Here is a 26,726-nt window from a genome sequence, read left to right as displayed (position 1 = left end):
CGAAACAGCAGGAAGGTAGCTTCACAACGGAAAGCAAAAGCAAAAGCAAACGCCAATGCAGCAGCAGCAGCGGCAGTTGCAACTGCAACAAAAGAGGAAAAGCAGCTGCTGCCAGTTGAAGAAGCTGCTAAATCAGGTCAGGGATTTGGTGGAAGCAGTTTCGCTTGTTTCTATACTTTTGAATTGCATTATACTCGACTGTTGTTGTTGTTGTTGTTGTGGCTGCTACTTTGTGTCATTTTGTTACCTACTTTGTTGTTGTTGTTGGTGGAAAGTGAAATTGCGTATACGCCACGTGGCTTTCAATGCAATTTGTGCGAGTCGAGCATTAATTTAATTACACAGTTGTGCAAAATTTAGTAAGGCAAATGAAATGCTGCACGGCTTTAGCTGGCTTTATCAGAGAAATAGAGAAAGGGAGACAGAGAGAGGGAGAGAAAAGCACAGACAGAGAGAGGGAAAGAGAGAGATAGAGCTGGCTTTGTGTGTCACTGGAGCAGTGTATAAGCAGAAAAAGAGAGACAGTCAAGTCGTTGGGCAAAAGAAGAGCCAACTTTGGCCGACAACCGCAAGCTGCATTTTTAATTGCGCACACGTGCGAGTAGGCGTCAGTGGGCGTGGCACACACTACAGTGCCCAGAGGCTGTGAATGGCAAGGCGAAGCAAGGCAGTTGGCAGTTGGCAGTTTGGCGGCTGCTGCTCTACTTGAACTCATTTAGCGTGGAAATTATGGTACGCTCAAGTGGATTTTGACAGGTTCGTTCATATAGCACACACACACACACACACATCCTTGAATCCTTTGAAAGTTTTGTGCACGTTTTGTGGCTTCTTCATGCCTGCAGCTGTTGCCAACTCACAACAAATTGGGGCCACTTAAAGACATCGCCCAGGAGAAGAACTAAAACTACTACTGAGGACTACGAGTCACTTGTCTAATTGATATGCAATAAACATTGAACGGCAGACAGGCGTATCACTCGAGAAAAGCCTAGCTTGCATATTGCTCTTGCCCCAAACTGACAACTCGAGCAATCACTATAGACAGACAAACACACACACACAGAAAGTCCTGGCCAGCAGGCATTTTGCCTTCAACTTGCAACATTTCAGCTTTTTGTTTTGTGCTTGACTTGGCCTGTGAAATGTGGGGTAAGCTTTTGCTACTCGCCTGTCAAGTATTTAAGTTTAATGCGCTTAGTTTGCATTGTTGTTGCTTCCATTGTTTTGCTGTCTAAAATGCTCAGTGGCATTTAACAGAATTGAGTTACAATGATTTCTCTGGTAAACTTTATATACAAAAAGTGCTTTGCAGCCAATTAAGTTGCTGCCTCTTCACTATGTACGTTGCGTATACGCAATATTGTGCTTAATTTAATTGCATTAACTTTTAATTGAGCAACTCTTGAGCTGGCACTTAAAAAGATATCCAAATATATAATAATTCACTTACTCATTTTGCCATGCAGAAAGCGTCTCAAATTTGTTGTTTGCTGTTGCTTTTGGATGTTTTTGAGTCGAGTTGAGTTACTTCTTGTGTAAACTATCACGTATACGCCTAGTAGCGCATTTTATAACCAACACTTGCGATTGTATCTCGAGGCCCGCTTCAATGAAAATGGAATTTTACACACTTTTGTTGTTGTTATCGATACACAAAACGCATTATCAACAGATACAGCTGACAGCAAACTGGCATTGATACCGCAATTATGTTTGTATTTCTGCGAAATTTGTCATTGCCATTTAAATATGCACATTTAATTTATTTGGCCAAATCGCCAACGAACAAAATGTATAAATTTATATAAGTATGAATAACCCACAACCATTAAACGCCCACAAAATTCAATTTGTGTTGAGCGAAATGCGAATTTACGCAGTTTTATATAAACTGTGTGTTTTTGGAGGGATATCGCGCTGTGTTTTGTTAATGCAAATTATGCAAAATATTTGTGTTCTGTCGTAGCTGGATTCAATTGCACAAACTGAAGTGCTTGATGAGGCAATTTCACAATATACAAAAATACTGAAGAGGGAAGTCTGAAAAATTGTGGATAAAATATTTTGTGCATTTGCATAATTAACTTTGTTGTTTATGCCGATTCATTCTAATGGTCAAACAATATACAACAGTTTATTTTGTACACTGTCATGGCTGGGTAAATTTTTAAATAATTAAACGATATCTAAGCTGCTAACTTAAGGAAGGAAATGGAAATAAATGGACTGTGAGATACTGGTGCGGCATTATTATTAAAATATATTAATAATATACTACATAAGTACTGAACTATTCCAAAAGTTGGTATACTTCCTTCGTAATATACTATGTCATTTTTAAAATTCATCGAATAATATACCGCAAAATACTAAAATATACCAACGGATATTTTTGGTATATCAATGAAGTACTAAATTTGAAATATACCATAGAAGTCAAAATATACCAGATTCTCAGCCAGTAGGGTTAACTTTCAATACAAAAGTGTAGCATAAATAGGTTCTACAATTTTTATCCGATTACAATCAAGTTATCAAAATAACAATCAAGTTATTATTGTTTTGTTATTTGATTTTTATCGATTTGAAGGGGCAGGAGTGAGCGTGGTAGTGCATTCGAAAATTATATTTCTATCTCTTATAGTCGTTGAGATATAGACGGATAGACAGACAGACGGACATGGCTATATCGTATCGGCTGGTGACGCTGACTAAAAATATATATTTATTGTCAGCACAAAATTTTATTACCCTTCTCACTTATGGGTATCGGGTATGAAAAGGTCGAACCAAAAACTTCAGAGTTTTAAATGAAATAAACGATTAAAAAAGCTTTAAACTGATTAAGCAGTATCTCTACCCCTATATCTATCTCTATATCTTTCACGCTTTTATGCAACTCATGCAACAAACAATTTATATTAAAATATTTTATGCTCTCATAAATGTTTAAAATAATTAAACGATATCTAATCGCCCAACTTAAAAAGCAAGTGGAAAAAGGTCGCTTTAGGAATTTAAATAGCAGTCTAGAAAAATAAGGAAAGAGGAAAATGAATATCAAAAAGGTCATTTAAGGAATTTAAACGAAATAGTGTAGAAACTTTAATGTGATTAAACAGTATTTCATCGTCGTTATCTATCTATCTCATATTCAGTTGATGCCGCTTTGCCTTTTCACGTTCTTTATGCAATTCATGCAACAAACAATTTATATTAACATATTTTATCCTCTCATCAGTTTTTTCGGAAAAAGTTTTCATTAATTCCTTTGGCCTTTTCGCTTCGCCAGAATGTTGATTAAATTTTTATGATCATTTATTAATTAACATTCAAATTTATGCGCAAGTTTTGCACTATACAAAAAACTTACACAAAATGGATTTTTAATGGGCGAAGCATGCAAAATAAAATGTAAGTTCGGTTCAATGGTTTGCGATTGAATGAATAAATGAATAAATATACGCATAAATTAAATCGTATCTGTGTTCTTTTCTCTCGATTTTGCATTGTTTATTATTTATTTTCAATGAACAAATTGGCAAAAGGTTTGAGCCCCTGGATATTATATAAATGGCCAAGGAATTTATGAGTTAACTATTTGCTACATTTAAAATAATTAAAATGCCATATAAGAAATAATAAAGCAACCCTTTGATAGGGTCTCTCTTCTTTTTTGGGTGTGCAAAAAGCAGAACGAAAAGTTGAGGGGAAAGGGAGGGAAAGAAGGCTTCAGTCGGAACTTTGACCAACCGCAAATATTGCGAAACAAAAGCAGAGAACCGGAGAGCGAACGAAAAAGGCAGCTTTCTCAAAATTTTAGGCGCTAAGCAAGATTTATGAGCCCCTAAAGAGCCAAAAAAGAGGGAGTCAAGGGAGGCAGGAGGCTGGGCATTGGCATTGGGGGGGGGCATTTGGGGGACGGTTTGTAGCATTTGGCAAGGCCTTTTCGGCCATTATTTGTTTTAACTGTGCACATTTCACAGTCTGCGGCCTACACATTTCAATAATTTAAAGTATTTGCGACCATTTGAGAGTATTTGAGGCAATTTGGTTAATGGTCTGTGCCTCTTTCCTCCAAAGGGTTTTCCTCGAACCCAGAACAGAAAGAGGAAGAAACACCGAATCGCAGAGTCATATAAATAACGCACATAAAGTTTTAAAGACAGCGCCCAGATAAAATACACGAGCGAGAGAGCAACACAATGAACTTAAAGCTGTTTGCACATGTGACGCGGCTCGGGCGTTGCACATCAGAGCAGAGCAGAGCCAAGGCACGTGTGTGTGTGTGTGAGTGTGTAAAGCAGTTCAAGGACTCAATGCTGCGTTGCGCTCTGTACTCTGTACTCTGTGCACAACCCAATTACGCAAAATGTTCTGTAGAGAAACCGAACTGAACCGAAAAAAGGGAAAAAAAAGTATGAAGAAGGCGATTGCGTCGCAAGCCGCAAGAGCTGCAAGCAAAAAAGCTGGCAAGCCAACGTAACATGCAACCTTTAACCCGTTGCAAAGTAAAGGCAAAGCAAGCCAAAGCCGACCTAGAAAACTGGCAACTGAACTGAACTCAGCTGAACTGAACTGAACTGAACTAAAGAGAACTGAGAGCTGAGGCGAGTTAACCACACACACACAAACAAACACACAACGACTCGACATATGTGTTGAGTTGTTTTCAAAGTTGGCGTGCCGTAAATTCTTGTTTATGCTAAAGCAAAAAGATAAACAGAGCCAAGTGCCAATGCCAAAGGGGGCAACAAAAAGCAGCGCAATCTCTCACAAACTCTTCTGCTGACTGCCTAAACTGACTGACAGACAGCCAGAGTCAACGTTGTCTAGCACACATTTTATGCATAACAACATTCAAGGACATCAAGCGAGAGTTTTGTGTGCGAGCGCCTCTGCCTCTGCCTGCAATGTAAGTCACGAGTTTTTGTCTCGTTGCGCCTGCAGGTTATGCAACACTTTTTTTTATTTGGACGCCACACCACATTATTCATCATATTCTCTGTGCTTGTTGTTATCGTTGTTGTTGCTAATTGTGTCGCTGCTAATTTGTGTAGCTAATTTGTTAAATTTGACACTCTCACACACACACTCCAGCACATCTGTATACGTATACGAATTAATGACGTCAAAAAAAAAAGCGTTGAGCTCGTTTCTCGCTCGCTTTCTCTCTCTCGCTTTCACTCGTTTCGTTATGTTTGTGCGTGTGCGTTTGAGCAGCTGTGCGCTGTATCTGTATCTGTGTGTATGCTGGAACTGTATGTGTGTGTATGTTTTCACTTTCGCTTTTCATTGATTTTTAAGCAGCGCGCGCGAGCTCACAAAAGTATGCAACACTTTTTGTCACTTCTCGTATTTTCATTTGCGTTTCCCGTTTGCGTTTGCAATTATCACACTTTTCAACGCACTTTGATTACGTTACGTTTTAGACACATTCTTTGGCACTTACACTTTGATTGCGGCGCGCATGAAATACTTTCGTCTTCGCTTCGAACACAAGCTCTGTCGTGTTGTGTGTGGCAGCAAACGTTGTGCTGCTCTCGCTGCCAAAACTAAACTAAAACTGAAACTCGCATGTGACCAAAGCTCTGTCACAGCAGCAGCAGCAGCAGCGCAGCTAACAGAAGCAGCAATAGCAGTTCAAAATAAATACTGGTTACAGTTTTCTGTATGTTTTGCGCGTCGTTGGCGGCGCAGGCGCTTTTGCTTACAACTTTGGTTACAGTTCACGTCACACTGTTGCTGCTTAGCTTCTCTCTCTCTCTCGGTCTTTGAGTTTGCTTCTCATTTTCACTCTCTGTTGGGTTTTTTGTTTACATTGCGTGCGCTGTGAGTTTGGTGTATTTTTAGGTATGTTTACGTGGGTTGGCAGCGGGCAAAGCAAAGCAGCATTTTTTGTTGGGGGGCTGGTCAACGTGTGAAACGTATTTGGCGCCTATAAATAAAATTACGCATACGCCACGTGGTGCGCATAAGCTACAAATGCAGCTCAGCTTTTAAAACATACTCTTTTCAATACAAAATTTATATTAAATTTGAAGCAACATTGACAAAAAAAAGTTATCAAGTGGTTTCAGTTTGCCAATTTCAATTGTGAAATCGAAAAGCCTGCGGCATGATTTGTGAGTCCGAGCGCATTAGGAAAGTACGGACTCAATTTACAGAAATCCAACAAGGCAGGAAACTGAATAACCTAAACACACACACACACTACAGAGAGGGGGCGGAGGGAAGAGGGGGCGGGACACGTGCACATAAACTGCGTGTGTCCTTGTTAGTCGACAACAATTTTCACGCTGATTGGTTTCAAGTCATTTTCCCCCAAGTTTTTCATTTCACTTTTTATTTTTTCGTTGCTGTTGTTGTTGTTGTTGTTGTTGCTTTCGTTGGCAAAACTCAACGAGCCAAAGCCAAATGTCACTTACCCCGCTCAGCTCAGCTCGACTCTCTCGCTCGACTTTGCCGCCTTGAAGCACTTTTGGAATTTAATAATGAAATAGCCTCAATTTCAGTGGCCTCCTTCCCTTTACTCTCCACTCGCCACCTCTCAAACCTCCTGCAGCCAATTCTCTCGGCTAACAATTTCCAATTTTCCATTTTGTGACTTTCAGTTGATAAATTCCATAGCCCAAAAAGATGTCGAACAAAGCTGCAGAAAAAAGCAGTGTTGCTGACACTGAAATTGAAAATGCTGTTGCAAGTTGCAAGTTGCAGTTGTCAATTGGCAGTTGGTGGAAATAAATCATTCGATTCGCCAGCAAAACATTCCTAATAACTAATTAAAAGTTTCCCCCATTCGAGGATAATTTAATTCGATTGCAAACTTTTATATCCAGGCTATCGAGACACATTTCGGGTGAGTTTATAATGTAAACAGCTTAGTCACTTAGCTCCCACACACACACACACACACACATGCATCGTTTGACGTTGATTTTTATCAATGAACAGCGAATGATGAATGACATCGCAGTCGAGTTAATAACGATGTTTTTTTTGGTGCTGTGTTTGAGCTATTCATACCCTGTACTCGTAATAAATGTCAACGCTTAAGCGTAGTCTTCTTAAATCTTTATCACAAACTGAAGCCATTTTTTAACGCTTTTCAGCAAAGAAGCGCCTCACAATGAAAATTGCTTAAAGTGCTGATAAGCAAGACAAATGCTCAAGATTTACGGAATAAATTCACAGTTACTCGCAGAGAAGGCATTGTGAAGCCATTGTAAAACTATTGGTAAGTCTTTTATTACATTCTCTTTTTATTTGTATTATTAGTTTTGTAAGTCTGCAAATTTGCTGTTATGGAAGTCATTCATTCTATTAATTTTCATATTAATGCTGTAGTAAGCTCTATAAATTGTTTGTATACTTATTCACTTAATAAATATTAAAAAAAAAACACTTTTAGATATTTAGGAGAACCCATAATAATAGTCTATATGATTCCTGAAAATTTGGCTGCGATCAGATAAAAATTGTAGATGTTATTTAAGAAATACTTTTGTATGACAATCTGGTATATTTTGTATTCTATGGTATATTTTGAAAGTTATAGTACAACAATAAAAATATACCAAATTAATATACCACAAGAATACTGAATATATACCAAATGATATATACGGTACTACAATCAAAATATAGAAAATTAAATTACTACAAGAATTCTAAATATATACCAAAGAATATATTCGGTATCTTTTACACTCTATGTATATTTCAACGTTGTAGTACTACATGCAAAATATACCATATAGTGTAAAATATACCAAATATGACATTTGGTATATATTAGGTATTTTTGCATTATATTAATTTTGAAATAATACCGCACTGTTTTGCTTTTAATAAAATTAGGCTGTAACTTGCCTACTTGTTACACATAAAAGCGATAACTAATATCAAATTGTGATAATATTGATTACAAACTATTGAACTAATCGTAAAGCTTATTTAAAAAAGAGTATTTCAAGCACTACTTTGTGACTTGAGTTTGTTTATTTTGCTCTTCAGATTGATTTGACATCTTTTGAGGCTTCCTTTTTTTTTGGGAAAGCAACGCCTACGCCAAGTTGCCTGCGGCAAGTTTGGAGATGGAGGCGTTGGCTGCCTAAGCTTTTCTTGTCACGCTGCCTTGGTGATTGCTCTGAAGACTTTTGCCTCGCATCTTTATGGGCAATCGTCAATCGTTGCGCTTATCATAACTGATGTGGCAAGTACCCTCTAGACGACAAGTTTAGTTTTGCTCTACATGAGCCAAGTTGGCTCATTAGACATGAGAAGAAATTGTTGCAGCGACGCTTTGAGAAGCTCTTCGTGCCTTTTGATAGTACTACACTTTGAGCTCAGTGCACATACGCTGTGTTATCAGTGCCAGACTGTGGAGTGTACGTGTGTGTGTTGGTGTGTGGGTGTGGGTGAGTCGCACTTACACTTAATTGAATCCTGCGGGCAAAACAGTAAGCCGGAGGCATGAGGCATGAGGCATGCCAAAACGTTTAGAGGGCACCCGCAACCCGCAGAATCGTTGTTGTTCTTGTTGTTGTTGTTGTTGTTGCTACTGTTGCTTCACTTGCAACTTCTCTTCTGGTGCTGCTCCTTTTGCTACTCCTGCTTCTGCTCCTGCTCATATTCAACATCCTGCAGCGGCTCTAATTCAATTAGCAGGTTCAGCGCCAAAGCGGCAAATGGCTCGTTAAACACGCTGTGTGTGTGTTTTTGTAGTCTGTGAAACTCTCTCCTCGCTTCGCTTAATGCCACTTCACTTGCTTTATATGTGTGTGTGTGTTCTCTCTGCTCTACTTCGTTTTTAAAACATGTTTTATTAGATTTTCGCTTTCTTCTTTTTTTTTTACTGTGGCGCCATTTTTATGCAAACGGATGTTGCCCCACACTCCACACTCTATCCACAAATTTCTTCTCCATTGTGTGTGTAATGAGCAAAATGTTACAAATTGCCAAAACTCTACTCCATCCTCTGTCCTCCTCAGCTTCCTTTGTTCGTCGTTCCCTTCATTTGCTGTTTGCTTTTCAGATAATGCAGGAAAAATCTTTTGCACTTGAGCACGCAGAGCAGCGCAGGATGTGGCCAGTGACCAAATGTTGCCTCAGCTTCAACATGTGAGTCCAGCGCATAATTATGAGCTATGCAAATAATGTGCCATCGCCAAACTCTTCTCTTTTAGCTCTGCTATCTCCTAGCTATCTCTCTTCTTTTTTTATACTCGTTTCATTTTTACGCAAATAACTCCAGCAAATTGTTCACTTTGCTGACCAAATGTAAATTTCAGTTATTCTTCTTGCAAAGGATAAAGGATAAAGGGAGGTTGTGGCCAACATTTCAGTAAAGCCAATAAAACCACAGCGAAAACTCTTTTTACGAACACTTTTGCGTTTTGTGTCCGAAAATATGGCAAACAAAACCACAACAAATAAATAAAATATAGCTGGCGCCCTTTCATCCTGCCGCCAGCTTATGAAATATTGTTTATAAATGCGTAAATATGCAGTAAATATTGTGATAAAAATAGCGAACATGCCCTTGATTAATATTTTAATAATATGTTAAATTAGTGAAACCAAAACAATTTGCTATACATATGAATTATGAATTTGAATTGAAATTTATTGACCAAAATTATTCAAGTGTTTATTACTTTAGAGTACTCTTTAATTATGTAAATACATTCGACATTTAATGCCTAATGACGTAATTATTTCAAGAGGCTTTAGCAATGTGATGTGTTAAAATATTTTTAAGAGGGAGTATGTGAGAATTCCTGTAATTAATAATTAAATATGGAGATTTCAACAATTGACCACATAATTGACCTATTATTGAACAGAATTTAACAACTTTTAAAGCGAATAATAGAAAATAAAAAAAATGTGTTTCAAATTTTATAAAATAAGAAAGGTTGTCTATAAATTTAACTTAAATTCGAAATTAATAACCTTGAGTTTAAGTATACGTATAATAAATGTATATAATAAATAATAGAAAATGTAAAAAAATATTAATTTTCAGATGTTTGCCTATAGAAAAAAATTTTAAATTAAAATTTTTATAGTTCTATTGTTTGTCAAAATGTCAAAAATTTTAAATAAACATTTTTATATTCCGGGAAATATAGCAGCTTTATTTTGTTATGTTTTCTAAAGGTAATAAATTTGAAGAATTTTTTATTAAGATTTGTATGTTTAGTATACATTAAAATCTTAAATTTTGTTTGTTTGGCTCACAATTTGATATAGTATATTTCGTGGTATGTATATTTTGCATGTAGAACTATGTTAATATACCAATTAAAGGTATTTTTGCGGTACATTAATTGGGAATATTTCAAGAATAATACCGCACTGTTTAGCTTTTACTCAAAATGGGAAGCAGGTATCTCACAGTCGAGCACACTTGTCTGTAGCTATCTTACTTGTTATATTCCGAACACAGCGAAATCTTAAATTTCATTTAAAAACATTTGTACATTTGGATAGAATACCGAATGTAGTTTTATTTCGAAATGTTTGTCCATAAATAGCTAGTAAATTTAAATAATTTTAAGTTCAATTTTTTTTCAGATTACAACGAAATCTTAAATCTCGTTTAAATAGATTTCTACAAGTTACGAATATAGTCGACTTGATGCTCTGCATTCATAATATAATTACGCGAATATTTATAGCGTTCTCACAGTCTCTTTTTCGTCAACAAATTTCATAGCATAAAGGATAGAGAAGCTGCATGCTTTGCATACTAGTTGCCAGTTAAGTATTTAAACTAAGCAGCCTGTGAATCTCGTCAGCTGTTGCGGGAATCAAGTCAAGCGCCTCTCTTTGCGCTTCTCATGAACCGAACCGAACTGAGACTCAAACCTAAACTCTCGCCATAATCGCCTTTTGCCCGTTCGCTAGTTGGTTTCTCCTTGTTGTTGGTTGCAATATGCTGCAGCATCCTTTTCAGTTCCCTTTTGATTTTTCGCCTCAGCATTTTCCAATTCCCGATCTCTTGCCCTGTGGACCATATTTTCAACTTTTTTCCGTTTTTCAGCTGTTCTTTTTTCCCCGTTTTTTTTTTTTTTGGCTGTTTCCTTTTCAACATTTCGTTAGTTTGCCGCCGGGCTGCTCATATTCCCTTCCGCATCTCGCCTATTTTTTTTTGTGTCCCCCAGTTGTGCTTGTTGTTGTTGTCTTGCAGCAGCAGTTGCAGCTGGACAAAAGTCCATTATCCTTTTTGGCGTTATCGGTAATCAATTTCAGTGGCCGCTCGGCGAGTTTAACGCCCAAAAAAAAGAGAGAGAGCAAAACTTTTCCGTCGCTTCTTCTTTTTTAACAGCTTTTCGACCAGAGGCGGCAGCACAAAAGCAACGACAACAATTACAACAGCAGCAACAGCAACAACAACAATTGTTAGTTTTGAAATATGCACGAAGTGAATGCCGCCAACCCAGAGCGACCTCTGCCACACACACTCACACACACACACACACTCACATGTGTGTGGCAGCAAACAAAAGCTGTTGAAGTGACGTTAGTTGCAAGTTTTGTGCGAGTTTTGTAAGCGCATTTCGCAGCGCAATTGCAGTTGTGCGCCCCCTTAACAAATAATTCAATTTCAATGTACAAGCAATTTTCCTTGTTGCAACTGCAGCTCAGTGCAGTTCACTTGTTGTTGTTGCCACTCACTTACATAGTTGTCGAGTTGTTGAACAACTTTTTTTTCTGTTGCTGTTGTGCACTGTTCACATTCGCAATTGGCTTCAAATTGGCTGCTCGTCGAATTAGTTGTGAATGAAAGAGCGATGAGAGCGGGAGGAATGAGTGAATGTGTCAGAAATGTTTTGCTGCAGCCTTGCGCTAGTTGCAGTTGATTGGACAGCGCTCGTATATATAATTAGATGCAGTTATCTAACTCGACTTTTGACTTTCACAAGTGGAGGGAAAGTGAAACTGTAGCATACTTTTCTGCGCTTTCACTTTTCTATGTGGTTTTGCTTATGTAATCCCAGGCGAACCACAAAAGTCACTAACATGCCGAATGGGGTATTAAGAATTGATAGCAACCTATGAGCTTGGCTACCAAAATCCCTTAAGTCTGCGACCGAGTTAGAGTATTGCGAAGGCGGCTTGTTGTTGAGCTCCTGAGTTGCTTATACCCTCCACTTAAATACGAGTATAGGGTAGAAAAAAGACTTCTTCAATCGGGACTTGACTGATAATCTGGTATATTTTGAATGTAGTAAAATATCGATATACTTAATGTAGACTTTAGTATATTTGACTATTTTTGCGGTATATTGTGAATATGTTAAAAATATGGTTTTATTGAGTATAGACTTTGGTTTTATTAGTTTTATTTAGTATAGACTTTGGTATATTATTTTTGCGGTATTTTTTGTTATATTTTAAGAATATGGTTTTATTGACAATGGATAGTGGGTAACTCACAGTCGAGCACGCTCAAAAAACGTCAACTTCAATAGGGTCTTAGTTGTTTGGGCTGACAATCCGGTATATTTTGTACTCCATGGTATATTTTGAATGTAGTACAATATCGACATACCAAATAAAGGGCTTAGTATATTTCAGTATTTCTGCTGTGAATTGTTCGTACATTAAATAAATATATAGTTTTTTGTTTGGTATATTTTTAGTATTTTGGTGGTATATTTTGGTATATTTTAAATACGGATTATATTGAAAATGTGTAGCGGGTAACACACAGTCTGGCATACACGACTTTGTTACTTCTTTTTGGCTTACCATTAGTTTTTGAGTGTGGTTTTTGGCTTTGGCTTTGGCTTTCAATGTGGGTCACTGCAGTTGTTGGTGGCACAGACCGAGGGATAGCGCTGGTTAGTTAGCGGAGCTGCCAAACCACGTGGCTATCTAGAACAATTGTGGGCAACAACAGCGCGGACCCGCAGTAAACAAAGCGAAATGAGGCACAGGCGGGGAGTGTGTCGATTAGCCAAATTGAAAATGACAGAAAAATAGAGAGAGAAAAATATGGGAATAAAAAAAAAAATAGAAAAACAGGGGCAAAAATAGCCATAAAGTAGAACAGCAGCGGCTTATGATGATGGTTGAAGATGATGGCCATGAACTAGGTCAACTGGCAACTGCAAACAGCAAACGGGGGAGTGGTGAGGGGGGAGTGAAAAACAAAAAATCTGCGTTTCAATTGCTGCCACTTGACGTATGAGTAATTTTGTGCTAAGCGGTTTATGTTGCTGTTGCTGCCGTTGCCAACGGGAGAATCCGATATGCGATTTATTTTTGGTTAACTGCACATCCAATAAACTGTGACCAAGCGCACAAATAGTCGAGAACGGAAAGGCAACGAGAGGAAAGACAGGAACACTTTTTGAATGGGGGAATGTGTAAATATTGACTTTGTAAAATCGAAATCGTCAAAATGTTCATAAAAGTCCAATGGGAAACTGTTGAGAGCTGCAAATATTTGGACCAACTAACAGACAACATGACTACAACAAGTGTGCAGCAGACAGAGATGGAGAAAGAGTGAGTGAGAGAGAGAGGGAGAGCAGACAGAGACTGACTGGAAAATCACAGAGTATAAATAATGAAAGACGATTTAATTTCGTACAGCTGCAGTTTGTCTGTCAGTCCCTGTCTCCCTCTCTCTCTTTATCTATGAATAGAAATTGAGGGGGCGTGGCCCGGAGGCTGTGCGCCTCGTTAGACGCTCGTTAAGTGTTTAAAATGTTGGCAACAAGTCCACAAATTTAACGCTTGATTTCTCCACATCCACAGCGAGTCCTTCTTCTTCTTCTTTTGCCAGTGCAACTACTTTAATACTCGCAAAGCATATTACTTTATCTTTCTATGGCATTCAAGTTCATTTTGTACATTTTTCTTCTCGCTTTTTCGTCGCTTTTCGCTGTTTTCAATTTCCCTCAATTTGCTCGTTGCTCAACAATCATTGCTCATCCTTCATCCTGTCGAGATGCCTGACTCTGTGTCTGTGTGCGTTTGTGTCCATTATGTTTACAGCTCTTTTTCAGTGTTGGCCAAACAGTTTCTAGGTTTCTATACCCGTTATTTCGTAACGTAGAGGGGTATTATAGCTTTGTACCAACAGGAAATGTATATACAACAGGCATTTCAATTTATGTATATTTGTAATCGATAGTTGATACTATATGTCTTTAGATTTTTTTACACGTTCCCTTCCACATCCGAAAATGTAATAAACTATAGCAAATTTGATGTGAAAACTAGAATCGATTTAGTGTACACACATATAATAATAATTATAGTCTTAATGATTCTTTAAAATGAAGTTGCGATCAGATCAAAATTTTAGAAGATATTCCTTTAATCAATTATCTGGTATATTTTGATTTTAGTAGTATATCGATACACCAAATATGCATTTCAGAAAATTTTCGTATTTTTTGGTTCATCAAAGTTCAGTTCTCATCAGCTTAACACCTTTGAAGTTTTGACATTGTTTTACAATTTAGTATATTTCGCACTACATGGTATATTTTGATTTTATTTGTATAGCAATATTCCAATAATATATTTCAACATATTTTTATATATTGTGGTTTTTAATAATTCAGTTATGACCAGCATTAATATCTTAAAATTGGTGGCTTTGATTGACAATCTGGTATATTTTGTTCTTTATGGTATATTTCGATTTATGTGGTATATAGATATATCAAATATACATTTCGGCATATTGTGTTTATTTTTTTTGGTTACCTATATTTTCGTATTTTTCGGTATGTATTTTTAATGAGTAGTATATCGATATACTAAGTAGACACTTTGGCATATTTTTGTATTTTTTTTATGCATTGATTTTTAATTTTCTTGCTTTTAGTTTTCGTTTTCGTATAATTTTATTATGTAGCGGATATCTCACAGGCGAGCACACTTGACTTTAGTTTTCTTGCTTGTTTTTTATTGCTTCTGTTTTGTTGGCTGTCAAGTTGGCCAACAGGCGAATATAGCTTTTAATTAATGTCCAAAAACTATAAATTGTATGCAGTATTCTATCATAATTGGCCATAAAACTTGATCAGCAACTTTTTGCCTGATTAATTTCGACTTTGAAGCAAAGCAAAGAATGAAAAGTTTTGCGCATCTCTTCTCCGCGTTCCACTCGAAAACAATTACACTCTAAAGTTGACATTCATTAGAGAATAAATGTTGTAAGAAGACGAACAACAACAATAGCAGCAAAAATATGGCAACAGCTGAAACAAAAGCTGGCAGCTGGCATCCTGCTGCATCCTTGTTTCATCCTTTTGCAACATTTCGTTTTGTTTGGTTTGGTTTCTCGTTCGTTTCTCGTTCGTTTCGTTTGCCCTGACAATAGCAACAGGCGTTGAATTAGCAGCCATCGCCACAGCGGAAGCTCTGTAGTCCTGTAGTCTTGTACTGTCATCCTCTCTCTCTGTTTTATCCTGGCTGGCTCCTTGGTGTGTTGTTCACGTTGTCGTTGTTGTTGCTGTTGTTGTCGTTGTCGTTTGCCTCATCAAAAACTCTTTGCAATGAGTTTTTATTAGTTTTTTCGCTACCGTTTTTTCGCTTTGTCTCTCTCTGTCACTTGTTGTTATTGTCCTTGTGGGTGTGTATGTGTATTTGTGTTGTGTGCGTGTTAATTAAATTTCAAATGCACAAAAGAAGCAACGACACGTTGCTCTCGACCCACAGCAATTCATTCAGCTCCTCCTCCTGGCTCCTGTTATAGTATTGTAATAATGCTGTGTAAGAATAGAGAATCCATGAGTCCTTTTCATTTTCAGTTTTCATTTTCATTCATTCATTCTGATGCCCATTTTGCACTTTAATTGCATCTAAATGCTGAACATGTGTGTAAATGAAAATGTTTTTCATTTATCCCCAGCCATTTGTGGCACAAACTGGACAAAGGGCAGAGGCAGTGGAGGGAGGAGGGAAGCACTTTGGAGGCCAAAAGATTTTATAGGAACAACGCCAAGTTTTGGCAACAAAATGTTGTTGGCTTTTCTTTGCTTTGTTATGGTTTTAATTAAGTTTTTAACTGGCGCCAGACCAAAAATTGCACCACACACAAAACACACAGAGAGAGAGAGAGAGAGAGAGAGTAGCCAAGGAGCAGGCTAACTTGGCTGGAGATGAATCCTTGTGCTCTAGAGGATGGAGACGACACGGCAGCGTTATAATTTACATGAACGACTTGCCCCAGAGTTAGCTTTCGGTTTCGGTTTCGCTTGGCTGCCGTTGCTGCTTCTGACGGCTAAATTGATTAATGTGCCTTCTAAATGGCGCCAGGCAGTCCAGCTGTGAGCGAAGCAGCAGCTGAAACTAGGAGCTGGGAAGAGGAAAGAGGAAAGGGAATTGAAATGGCCTCCAAAACTGACAACAAAGTGACGCAAACTGCAACATTCGGAAATTGTTGCGCCAAGTGTCGAGTGCAGTTGTCTACGCAAAACTTTAGCTAGCCATTAGAGGCTTAGAATCCTTGAGCTGCTTTTCATGGTTAATAGGCTACAAAATAATTAACAGCTTTCTCTCTGTACGTGTATGTGTGTGTCTGTGTGTGTGTTCTGCGCATTGCTACAAATTTTGGCTTTCGCATGGAAAATGATTTGTAAACCTCATAAATTTTGTCTCGTCGCCTCGTTGAAATTTCATTATGCGAAAGTGAGTTGGGTTAATGTCCTTGCGTTGCTAAGTTGCCAACGGCTGCCGAAGGACGAACAAATTATGCACAACATAAACACAAAATATGCAAAGAACAACAAAGCGAGTTGCCGCTTGACTGGCGAATACTCTTAATTGTCGGTCGCTTAATAACTTTTGATGACGATGGCGAAATTTTTGTAGTCAGGCATGATTACTATTGAAATTATATAGTCATCGATGATGGCATTAAATTATAGTTTTGACACTATTCTTTGAAATAGTTGTGTGGAAGTTAATTCACATTTTGTGTATTATAAATTATATATCAAGCTTGGTTTTTTTATGTAAAGTATGAATTTCAGTTGTCCTTGTTAATTGTAATAAATGAATTATTACAATTTATATAAGATGGTTTTTTACATCACTAGCTTCAGCTTTCTTAACTAAAGATTATGAAACGGAAATAATGTTCATGTATTGTATTCATGATTATAATCATTAGAAATATATGCAACATACTTAATTTAAAGATGATTGACAAGTAAATTTTTGAAGCTTCATAAAAATAAACAATTCGTGTATATGCTTTTTGAGTTACTTCGTTGAGCGAATCCATTTTGCGTTGTGTTATTGTTGTTGCCACATTTATTTATATATTTCCATGATATTTCAATTTTTGTGTCTTCATGCCCTAGCTATTTTATAAGTTTCTTAATTGTTATCAATCATTGAAAAAAAAACTATGAAGGAAAGAGTTAATTATAATGAATTCATAATATTTACTTGATTGTAGTCCTTAATTTATATTTATATATATTCATAAATATTTAAAGAATATTGTTATTCATGTAATAACACTTCGTTATAATCATCTTCTATGAAGTCCATGTTCTTAATCGTTATCAATCAATTGCCCCCACTTCATTAATAATAACAAATGTAATTGTCTTGCAAATTTAAAGAATCCAAATTCATTACATTATTTATACGTTGTTTTGTAATTACAGCACCAAATAAAATTTGTTATTCAATGGACTCGTTTGATGAGGGTGCGCAGCTGTTGTTGTTGTTGAGCTCTGAAAATGTCTCGAATGGTGGCAAACCAACAATGAGCCAACAAATTGGCAACTCTCAACCCGTTGACAGCTTATCTGGCATTGTTGTGCTCCATATTCTCGTCGTGTTCCCTTTTTCCTATGCTTTCCTTTCTGCTCCCATCCATAATTTATGCCAAGTGTTTGTGTATGCCACAACAACAACAAAAACAACAATAACACCAACCAAACAGCATCAGCACAAACATTCAAGCGAGGCCAATGTCAGCTTAACAATATAATAGAAGCTGCCAGTCAGGTTTTTCTTTTTTTCTTCTTTTTGGGTTGGCAATAAATGTAAATTGTCGTAAAAAGCGTTCGTTGTACGTAGCGTATACGCAATTTTTCTAACTGCAGCACAACGCGAAATTTGCAATTCGCAATTTGTGCTTTAAATCAACACAGGGCGCCATCTGGTTTGGGGGAAATTGGAAGGTGGAAGACAGAGGAAGGGATACAGACATAGAGAGAGGAGTGAGAAGGGGGGTGGAGGGAATTGTGTGGCATTTGTTTGGTTTTCATTTCGGTATCGCAGCCTCAAAGGCAGCCATGGCAACGCGCTCGCTCTCTCTGACATCCTGTCAGCCTGCATGTTCTGCCCTCTGTCTGTCCTCTTCAACTCCCTCCCCCTCGCCTCATCATCGACAGAGAGATGAACTATGGAAAAGAAGCGGGAAGGGAAAAAAGGCCAAAACCAAACCAAACTGTTGCAGTCGTCAGAAATGGCAACAACAAAATTGAAATATGGCACGAGTTGCAGCAAATGCACTAAGCTGCTGCTGCTGCTGCTGTTGCTGCCACATCCAGCCGACGATGTCGACGTGCAACTATTTAATAAACATCAGGCCCAGCAAGCGACTCTCAATAACTGTAAACTCCCTTCCGTGGGAATGCAGAAAGGTTGCTACGAATCAACGGGGTCTTTGATGTTTTGCTCGAGTGCATTTAATAAGTTCAGCAGGCTGACGATGAGAGCAAGACCGCCAAAAGGGGCAATCTTGATGTTGAGGACAGAGGGGGCGAAGCCTAGAGGAAGCCAGCTATCTATAAAGTATGCGAATTAAAAGTCTGTAAAAATACAAAATTTCTAAAATAAGCGGAGAAGCTGGCAAGTAGCTTATTCTCTGCCGTTTTTTTGTTGCAAGTCTTGGAAACTATTCTAAAATAACTAAAATTTATTACACAAAAAAACTAGAATTCCGTTTTTTAAATTTTTTTCTATTAAAATTCGCCTATCGAGAATGCAACTTCCACAACATGTTTTATTTTTGACTGTTTTGATATCACGTTCTATCCCGGCATGGGATGAGCACGTGGCCTTGGTATCAAACGCAACAGCTTCCTTGGCCGTAGTATGCTCGTCGGTCGGAATTTTACCACTGCAGCCATGGGACAACAGCGCAGCTTGGTTAAGTCAGGTTCACTGTAGATCCAGCCGGTGACAAAGTAATCAAACAATCCCTTGCAGCAGTCGCATCTGTAGTAAATATCAGGCAAATGGTTCAGCTTAGATGGTTTTTTATTTCCTGGGTCCATTTCTCTCAATAAGCTAGCGTATAAAACTGAAAGGATGTTTATCAAAATTTAAAAACACAAAACACACAGTTTCGAAATTTGCTTGCCAGCAAGAGAAAATCTCTGAACAAGTTGAAAAACTGCTTTGATTTTTTACGGCAACAATTGATTAATGAAAAGAAAATCGAAGCCTATTAGAATTAAATTTGAATGGTTGAATTTCTATTATAAAATGTGTAAGTAAGCTACTGTCAAAAGTGCTTGACTGTGAGATATTGTCTTCAATAAAAGCAAAATAGTTCGGTAGTATTCGTAAAATATTAATTTGGTATATATTGCAAATACACCAAATATACCAAAAAAATACTAAAATCTGTAATTGGAATTTTGATGTGCTATAACATTGAAAATATACCATTCTAAAATATTACTTTGGTATATTTTACAAATATACCAAAGTATACCAAACGTTAAATTTGGTATAAAATATTTAAAATTATAACATCTACCATTCATAAGAAATGAATTCTATACATTTTAAGAATATACTGGAAAAATACATAAATATACCGAGATCTATATTTGGTATATTTATACACTATTGCATTAAAAATATATCATTCGTTAAATATCAACTCTGTCAATTTTACGAATATACTAAAAAAAATACCAAAATACACTGAATGATATTTTTGGTATATTGTTATGCAACATTCAAAATATTACATTCGTAGGCATATTTTACCAATACACCGAAAAAATATAATAATACATAACGAAGGCTTCATTTGGTATATTGAGCAATATATACTAAAAGCATTTGAAGTAGGTCGCCGTTCAGCTGCAAGTCGTTAAACTTTTCATTTAATTTAAAAAATTGAGTTAGCATTAAAAATATTTAAAGTAGTTTCACATTTCAAAATACTGTCTACCTAATAACTTGTCTATACATATTTCAGCGGTTCATTCCTTCAATTTCCCGCATGCAATCAGAATCAGAATTTTCTGCACCTTTTGGTGCGAAGTCTATTTTGGGCATGTGAGTTTATTTTGTAGAATGCTCAAGGAATGCAGCAAGTCTCAGCAAAGGTTGGTAAACAAAGGGGCAGCCAACTGCCAACACAGTTTTGAGAATGTTGTGCTGGATGCTGGAATTGGCGCAGTGCCAGCTGCGGATACGGGAGGGTGGGAAAGGTAAAGGGGAGGAATCGGGATGTGGTTGATAGGAAAGTAGACAACAATAAGCAAAAACCAAAAACTATTTGCGCTGAGCAGCAAGAAAATGGAGTCGAGGCTGAGCAAGCAGGCCATCGATTTGACTAAGTTGTTGTTGTTATTATCGTTATTGTAGTTGTTGTTGCTTCTGTTGTTGCTGCTGGTGATGTTGCCTTGTGCCACTTACCAATATTTGCTGTAGATGTGCAAATAGAACGGCGCCTTGTGTTGTGTTTACAGCTTGTGAATCGTCGTCATCGTTGTCATCTGCCAATCCTTTGGCAATCTCTTCGCCCGCTTTTCATTACCAATAGCAAAGTGTGGCGAGCAGCAAACAGTCAAACATCAATCAGGCTGCATTATGTAAATATTGCAACAAAAGCGCAATGTGGCACGAATAATATGACGAAGGGAAGCTGTCCATCATCAGTTCAGCCTCTCTCTCTCTGTTTTTGCTGTGCCTGTCAGCTGCCAATAGATGGACTGGCTTTGGCAAGGACTCCACGCTGCTAGCCGGAATTAAAGGATAACGAGTTTTGGCTCCTCCCCGAAGCCGTTTTGCTGCCAGCTGCAGTTGAGCGAGAAATACAGAAAAAAAACATGAATCGACATAGGGCAGTCGAACTTTATTTATGCGTAAAGTTTTCTGCACTTTTGCTTTAAGGTGCAACGCACTTTTAGCTGCAACTTGAATTCCAATTTGAATTTGAATTTCAATTTTGAATTTCTTTGCTTACGTTCTGAGCTTATCAAAAGTTTTGGCTGCCGTGCCAGAAATTTCCTTTTTGCATTTCAACTTTTGCCTGACAATAAACACCAGGTAGTCGAAACGTGAAGCGCAGGAGAGTGTGGAGAGGGGAGGGAACAGGTTGCAGTAGCAGCTCGAGCTGTTTGTTTAGCTGCTTGCAACACTTTGTTGCGAAACTTTGCATCAACTTGGTGGCGCTTTATTTTTGTTGTTATTATTTAATCGCAAGCAAACGAAAAGCAAAAGAAACTTCTACGAAAATGGTAATGCAAAAGAAAAGGTTGCAAATTACTTGGCAACAACAACAACGACACGAAGGTATTGAAGGCGTTTCCTTGGCAGCTGCAAGAACTGCAGCTGAATTTTGTTAATTGCAATACAATTTCGCAAATGCATTAAAAGTTGAGTTGAATTTTCTGGATCAAATGATTTAATAACCTCCATAATAAGCCTCGAATTTACTTTAATAGCGTGACTGTGAAAAAGTTTTGTCAAAGACCGTGAAATAATTTTGTGGCACGCACCCCGAAAGTCTTTTGTCGACACACACCCACAATTAGGGGAACGAAGGAGGAAGAGGCGCATCTTGCAAGTTGTTCTTGTTGTTTGGCAGTGAACACTTTAATTAGTTTGAGGCGCCCCTGACTGCTGTCATTTGCTGTAATCAGATATGCGCAAACAACACGACTACAACGAACACACACACAGACAACCCCATGTGTGTGTGTAGGAAGGAACATGCAAACAAGACGCGGGCATGCGTAATTAAATTTACATGAATTGATATTGAATACACAGCAGCACCAAAAGCAGCAACCGAAGTAGCAATGGAAGCTGACATTACACACAGAGACACGCCCTAGTTACACCTCCGACCCCTCATATACATACACATACACATATACAATACACGACGCGCTCACAGAGAACACAGTCTTGTAATATTACATGTAATTATCGTTGCCTACTTTTGTGCGCCAAGATGCGAATTTCAATTGCTGCTGAGGCAAATTTCTGTTGCCTACTTTTGTGCGCCAAGGCGAGGCGAAGATTCGCAGCCCAATTTGTGTTGCCTACTTTTGTGCGCGGTCTGTCTTGCAACGAATTGGCACGAAACGTTTATGACTGTCGCACATGTGACTGACACACACACACACACACACACACTCTCGCACACACATACACATGTTCGCTTGAGTTGGCAAAAGTTCATTTGAGTATGAAAAAGTTGCGAGTTGTTTTCCGTTTTCCGGAACTTGATGTAAATTGGCTTTGCTCAGCTCAACTCATTACAGCTGTTGTTGTTGCTGTTGTTGATGTCGTTGCTGCCAGCGACCCAAATGAATGTCTAATTTTCACAGTTCATAATAATTAAAATTATTCGGCATTGTCTGATGTTGTTGTTGTTGTTAGTCTTGTTATATGCATTATTTACTGCTTTTACGCCAGAAAGTTTGCCCTTGTAACTTGAGACTGACTTTGCTGCTGCTGCTGCCAACTCAACTTGTTTGGCATTCATCAAGTTTATTTTTGGACTTGACATCTTCATAGAGCTGTCTTCTCTCTTCCCCCATCTCTCTCTTTCTCTCTCTCTCTATCGCTATCGGTGCGTTTGCAGCATGTTTTTGTCATATTCGCTGGCTGATAATTGCGTTGATGGCCATTTTTGTTGGCCATAATGAACGCTGAACGCTTGGCCAACCATGAATTATTATTTAAAATTGCAGTTGAGAGCACTTTCAATGCAGCTCTGCAGACAAAGGCAGCGCGAGTGCGTTAAGAGCTTTGATTGAAAAAGTTAAATGCCAAGCGCGCGACATAAATAAACTTTTATTTAAGTAGCAGTGACATAAAGTAGGGATAATTGAAGTGCTGAAATATATGCTGTATAATGTTGACTTTTATTTGTATAAAGAGTTGATTTGAGTATTAAATAAGTATTATTTTGGCTCAGCAAATTGTGTTATTAATTTAAAAATTCATTTAATTTTAATCGCGTTTTGTAGGGTATCCGCTGTGTCTGCGTTTGCCCGCATTTGCAGCTGTTTATTGTTGTTGTTCAACTCTTAACAATGTCAACACTTTGTGCTTTTATCTGTTTGCTCTCTCTCTGTCTGTCTGTCTGTCACTGTCTGACTGTGTCAACCAACTCGTTCTCCGTATGTAAACATAATGCGATTAATTTGTTTTCATTAAACGTTCGTCCCGCCTGTTGCCACATGCTACACATGCCACTTGCGACCGCCACTTGCCACTTGCCACACCGCCACACTGAAGGCTGCGTGTGTTTAACTTTTAATTTAAAGTTAAGCTGCAGCCCAACTATGTTGCGAATGTTTATGCCAGCTCGCTCGCTTCAGCCTGCCTCATAAACTTTACACTTTATTTTAATTGCCCTTTCGGCGACAGGTAAGCAGAGTGAAAGCAACGCTCTCTCTCTCTCTCTCTCTCGATTCCTTTCGCTTTCTTTTCACGCAAAAAGAAATAAAAAGAACGCAGTACACAATAAGAAAAAATCAACCCACGCACACCGAGTTCAAAGGTGACGACGCAGTTCAAGGCCAAAAGCAGACACACTCGATATAGGCTGGCAACAAACAGGCAACAACTTGCAACTGGCAGCTTGATTTGTTGCCATCATATCATACCCTATAAAACTGACAAATGATATTGATTCAACTCGAAACAGCTGCACGCTTAAGTCTGCGGCCAAGTGCGAGTCTTTATTGAGTGCTCACTTGTGCAAGAATTATTGCGAAGCATGTCTAAATTGAGAGAGAGTGATTGAGTCTTCATATTATTGTCGATTTCTTAGAGCAGCTGCTAGTCGAGAATGCTTTGAGGTGTTTGCGGCCATTGACCAGCTCTTCAGCTGAGAAATTCTTCAATGCGACAAAGCAGAATATTCATTTTGAAAAAAGTCTGAGAATTGCAGAGTATAAAACAGATAAACCTTGTCAATTTATGCGTAAAGCATTCTGTGTTGTGTTAAGTTAAATTGTAAATTAAAAGCTTCACATTTTAAAAGGATTTTGGCTATTGTGTAATATTGAAGCTAGAGCGATTTTTGGTTCCTGAAAATTTGATTGCGATCAGACTAAAATTTTAGAATTTATTTAAGAAATACTTTTGTAAGGCAGAAAATGCCTTTTGCAATCGTGTTTTAGTTGCTTTGGTTGACAATCGAATATATTTTGTACTGTATGGTATATTTAAAATGTAATACTATATAGATATATCAATTATATATTTTAGTATTTTTATGGTACATTATCGGTATATTTGAAAAATCTGTTTTTTTGTTTAAAATGGGTTGCGGGTATCTCTTCATGCTTATTTTATTAACAACTTATAAATCTGTTGTATAATTGGTACGCTTTGCTTTTCCTTTAAGCTAATCAGTTTTATTAGTAAATACTAGCTTCAAGCTTCTACTCTTTTTGATATTTTAAAATAATTAAATCTTCCTTTGTTCTTGCCCTTGTGAAGTATTTCAAATATAATATCGAAAAGAAATGTAACCATTAAAAAACTATATTACTGAGACCAACAAACTTGCCTCCAGCTTACTTTTCTAAACAAATTAATTTCAGGGTGAATCTTGATTTCAGATGATTAATTGTCCAACAGCGATTTGATTTTAAATATATTACCAATGAAATTGAAACATTTTGTGTAAAAGTTCATCAAAAATTATTTATTTATTTATAGTTATATCAGGTTATATTTAGAGTGAGTTTATTCGAGTTCATTTTATGAAGAGAAAACATTTATCGATTCAATTCTACACTTTAGTGATTCACTTTTGTGGTTTCTACACGACTTCTTTGATTAGGTAGGTATAACTAAATTTAAAACTAAATAAAAGAATTATTCGACTTAGTTAATCCTTTAAATGGAAAAAATAAATAATAATGATATCATAATATAAAATATTATTACAGCTTTTAAGTTCTGTCTGTACATTAAGAGTATTTAATAGTCGAGACTTTTATTGCTTGTCACAGTAATTCAATTTTCCATCAGCGGCCAATGACCATCTCGCCACGCTTTGAACTGGATTGACTTTGTGTTTTGGGGTCTAGACTTGGCCACAAGCTGATCAGCACACACTCAAACACACACATATACACACAGCAAACACTTCTATGAGTGGAGAGGAGGGGGGAGTGAAGAAACTGCAATTGTGGCTGTGAAATGAAGCCAATAGGCGAGAGCTGAGAGTTAACTTGGTCGCTTGGGTGCACTGTAAAAAAGTTTTACAAAAAGCATTTGCTTGTCAGCAGCATTAAAGTTGTTACATGTGTGTGAGTAAGTCTATGTGTGTGCATATGCGTGTGTGTTTGTATTTGTGTGTGAGTTATGGACCAGCCTTAGCCTTGGCCCAAGTAGTGCAATGTTGTGGCTCTGTTAACAGACTGTTAACGGGCTGTTGACACGCTGTTAAGTGCATGCCACGTGTTACACGTGCTCCTTCGTCGCGGAGTCTGCGCAGTTGTTGCTGCTGCTGTCTCGAAACTGTTCCCAGTATGTGTGGCAGTGGTTCGCACCACGGTGCGTATGATTGATAAACCAAAATAAATATTTGGCCAGACTCGCAATGCATAAACGTTTATTGAGCGACAACAACAACAAGAGAAAAGACGAAGCAGCTGTAGAAATGCTGTGCAAATGGCTTCGAGTTTCTATTTCTATTTTCTTTTTGTGGTGGTTACATTTTTAGGCGTTGGTTTTGCCCACGCATTGCGTAGGCGTAGACCTTGGACTGCCAGCGGAGGCGGGAAGGAGAGCAAAAAACATCTGTAACACACACATAGCCACACACAAAGATTTGGGACACTGTCAGCAGTGACCTTGAGCTGGCTGTGAACTGTGAAAAGCAGCGCAGCGATTATGCTTGCCTCTGTGTGCGTATGTGTTAGTGTGTGTGTGTGTGTGTGTATGTTTGGGATAGAGAGGTTCTATAGCTACGACTTGTTGCCTAAATTGAAAGAAATTCGCGAGATTTGTATTAAACACTTGCTACTGCCTTTTTTGCCAGGCATCAACAGGCAGCTTGTCAATTAGATTGGCTCAACTGATGTCACAGAAAAGGCCAAAAGGGACAGCAGATTGATTGAAGGAATGAATGAGAAACTTACTCCCTTACAGCCTGAGTCTTCTATCAAGTGACTCTTTTACTGACTGACCGAATGAAGAATTAACTGACCACCTGACCAACTGACTCTTCTACTGCCTCATCCCAGTCAGTGACTGCCTGTCTCCGTGCCTCCCTGACTGACTTACTAACTGCCTGACTCTCTTATTGCTTGAGTATCCTACTGTCTGACTCCTGACTGAGTACAGAGCTAACTGACTGCCTAATTCTCTGACTGACTGACTTCTCTTCTGCGTGCCTCTTGACTCCGCTTCTGTCTGAGTCTCCTGACTGACTCTCCTCACTTATCCACTGAATAAAGAAGTGAATGAATCTTCAACGAAATGAAGAACTGAAAAAATCAATG

At 37.8% G+C, this 26,726-nt stretch overlaps 1 protein-coding gene across 2 annotated transcripts in view; it reads right to left on the bottom strand.

Moving 5' to 3' along the window:
- The window catches only part of LOC132788767 (uncharacterized), a 54,246-nt gene extending 48,697 nt beyond the window's left edge, over positions 1 to 5,549 (bottom strand). For both annotated transcript variants that reach the window (XM_060796329.1, XM_060796331.1), the window contains exons 1-2: positions 5,456 to 5,549; positions 1,454 to 1,607 (exon numbers count right to left, since the gene is read on the bottom strand). In XM_060796329.1, coding sequence (XP_060652312.1) covers positions 1,454 to 1,457 — 4 coding nt within the window. In that variant the 5' untranslated portion in view covers positions 1,458 to 1,607; positions 5,456 to 5,549. The remainder of the gene's footprint in view (positions 1 to 1,453; positions 1,608 to 5,455) is intronic.
- Between the last annotated feature and the right edge of the window lie 21,177 nt (positions 5,550 to 26,726).

The sequence above is a fragment of the Drosophila nasuta genome, chromosome 3 (genome assembly GCF_023558535.2).
Source record: "Drosophila nasuta strain 15112-1781.00 chromosome 3, ASM2355853v1, whole genome shotgun sequence".
NCBI lineage: Eukaryota > Metazoa > Arthropoda > Insecta > Diptera > Drosophilidae > Drosophila > Drosophila nasuta.
This window is presented reverse-complemented; position numbering and strand designations above follow the sequence as displayed.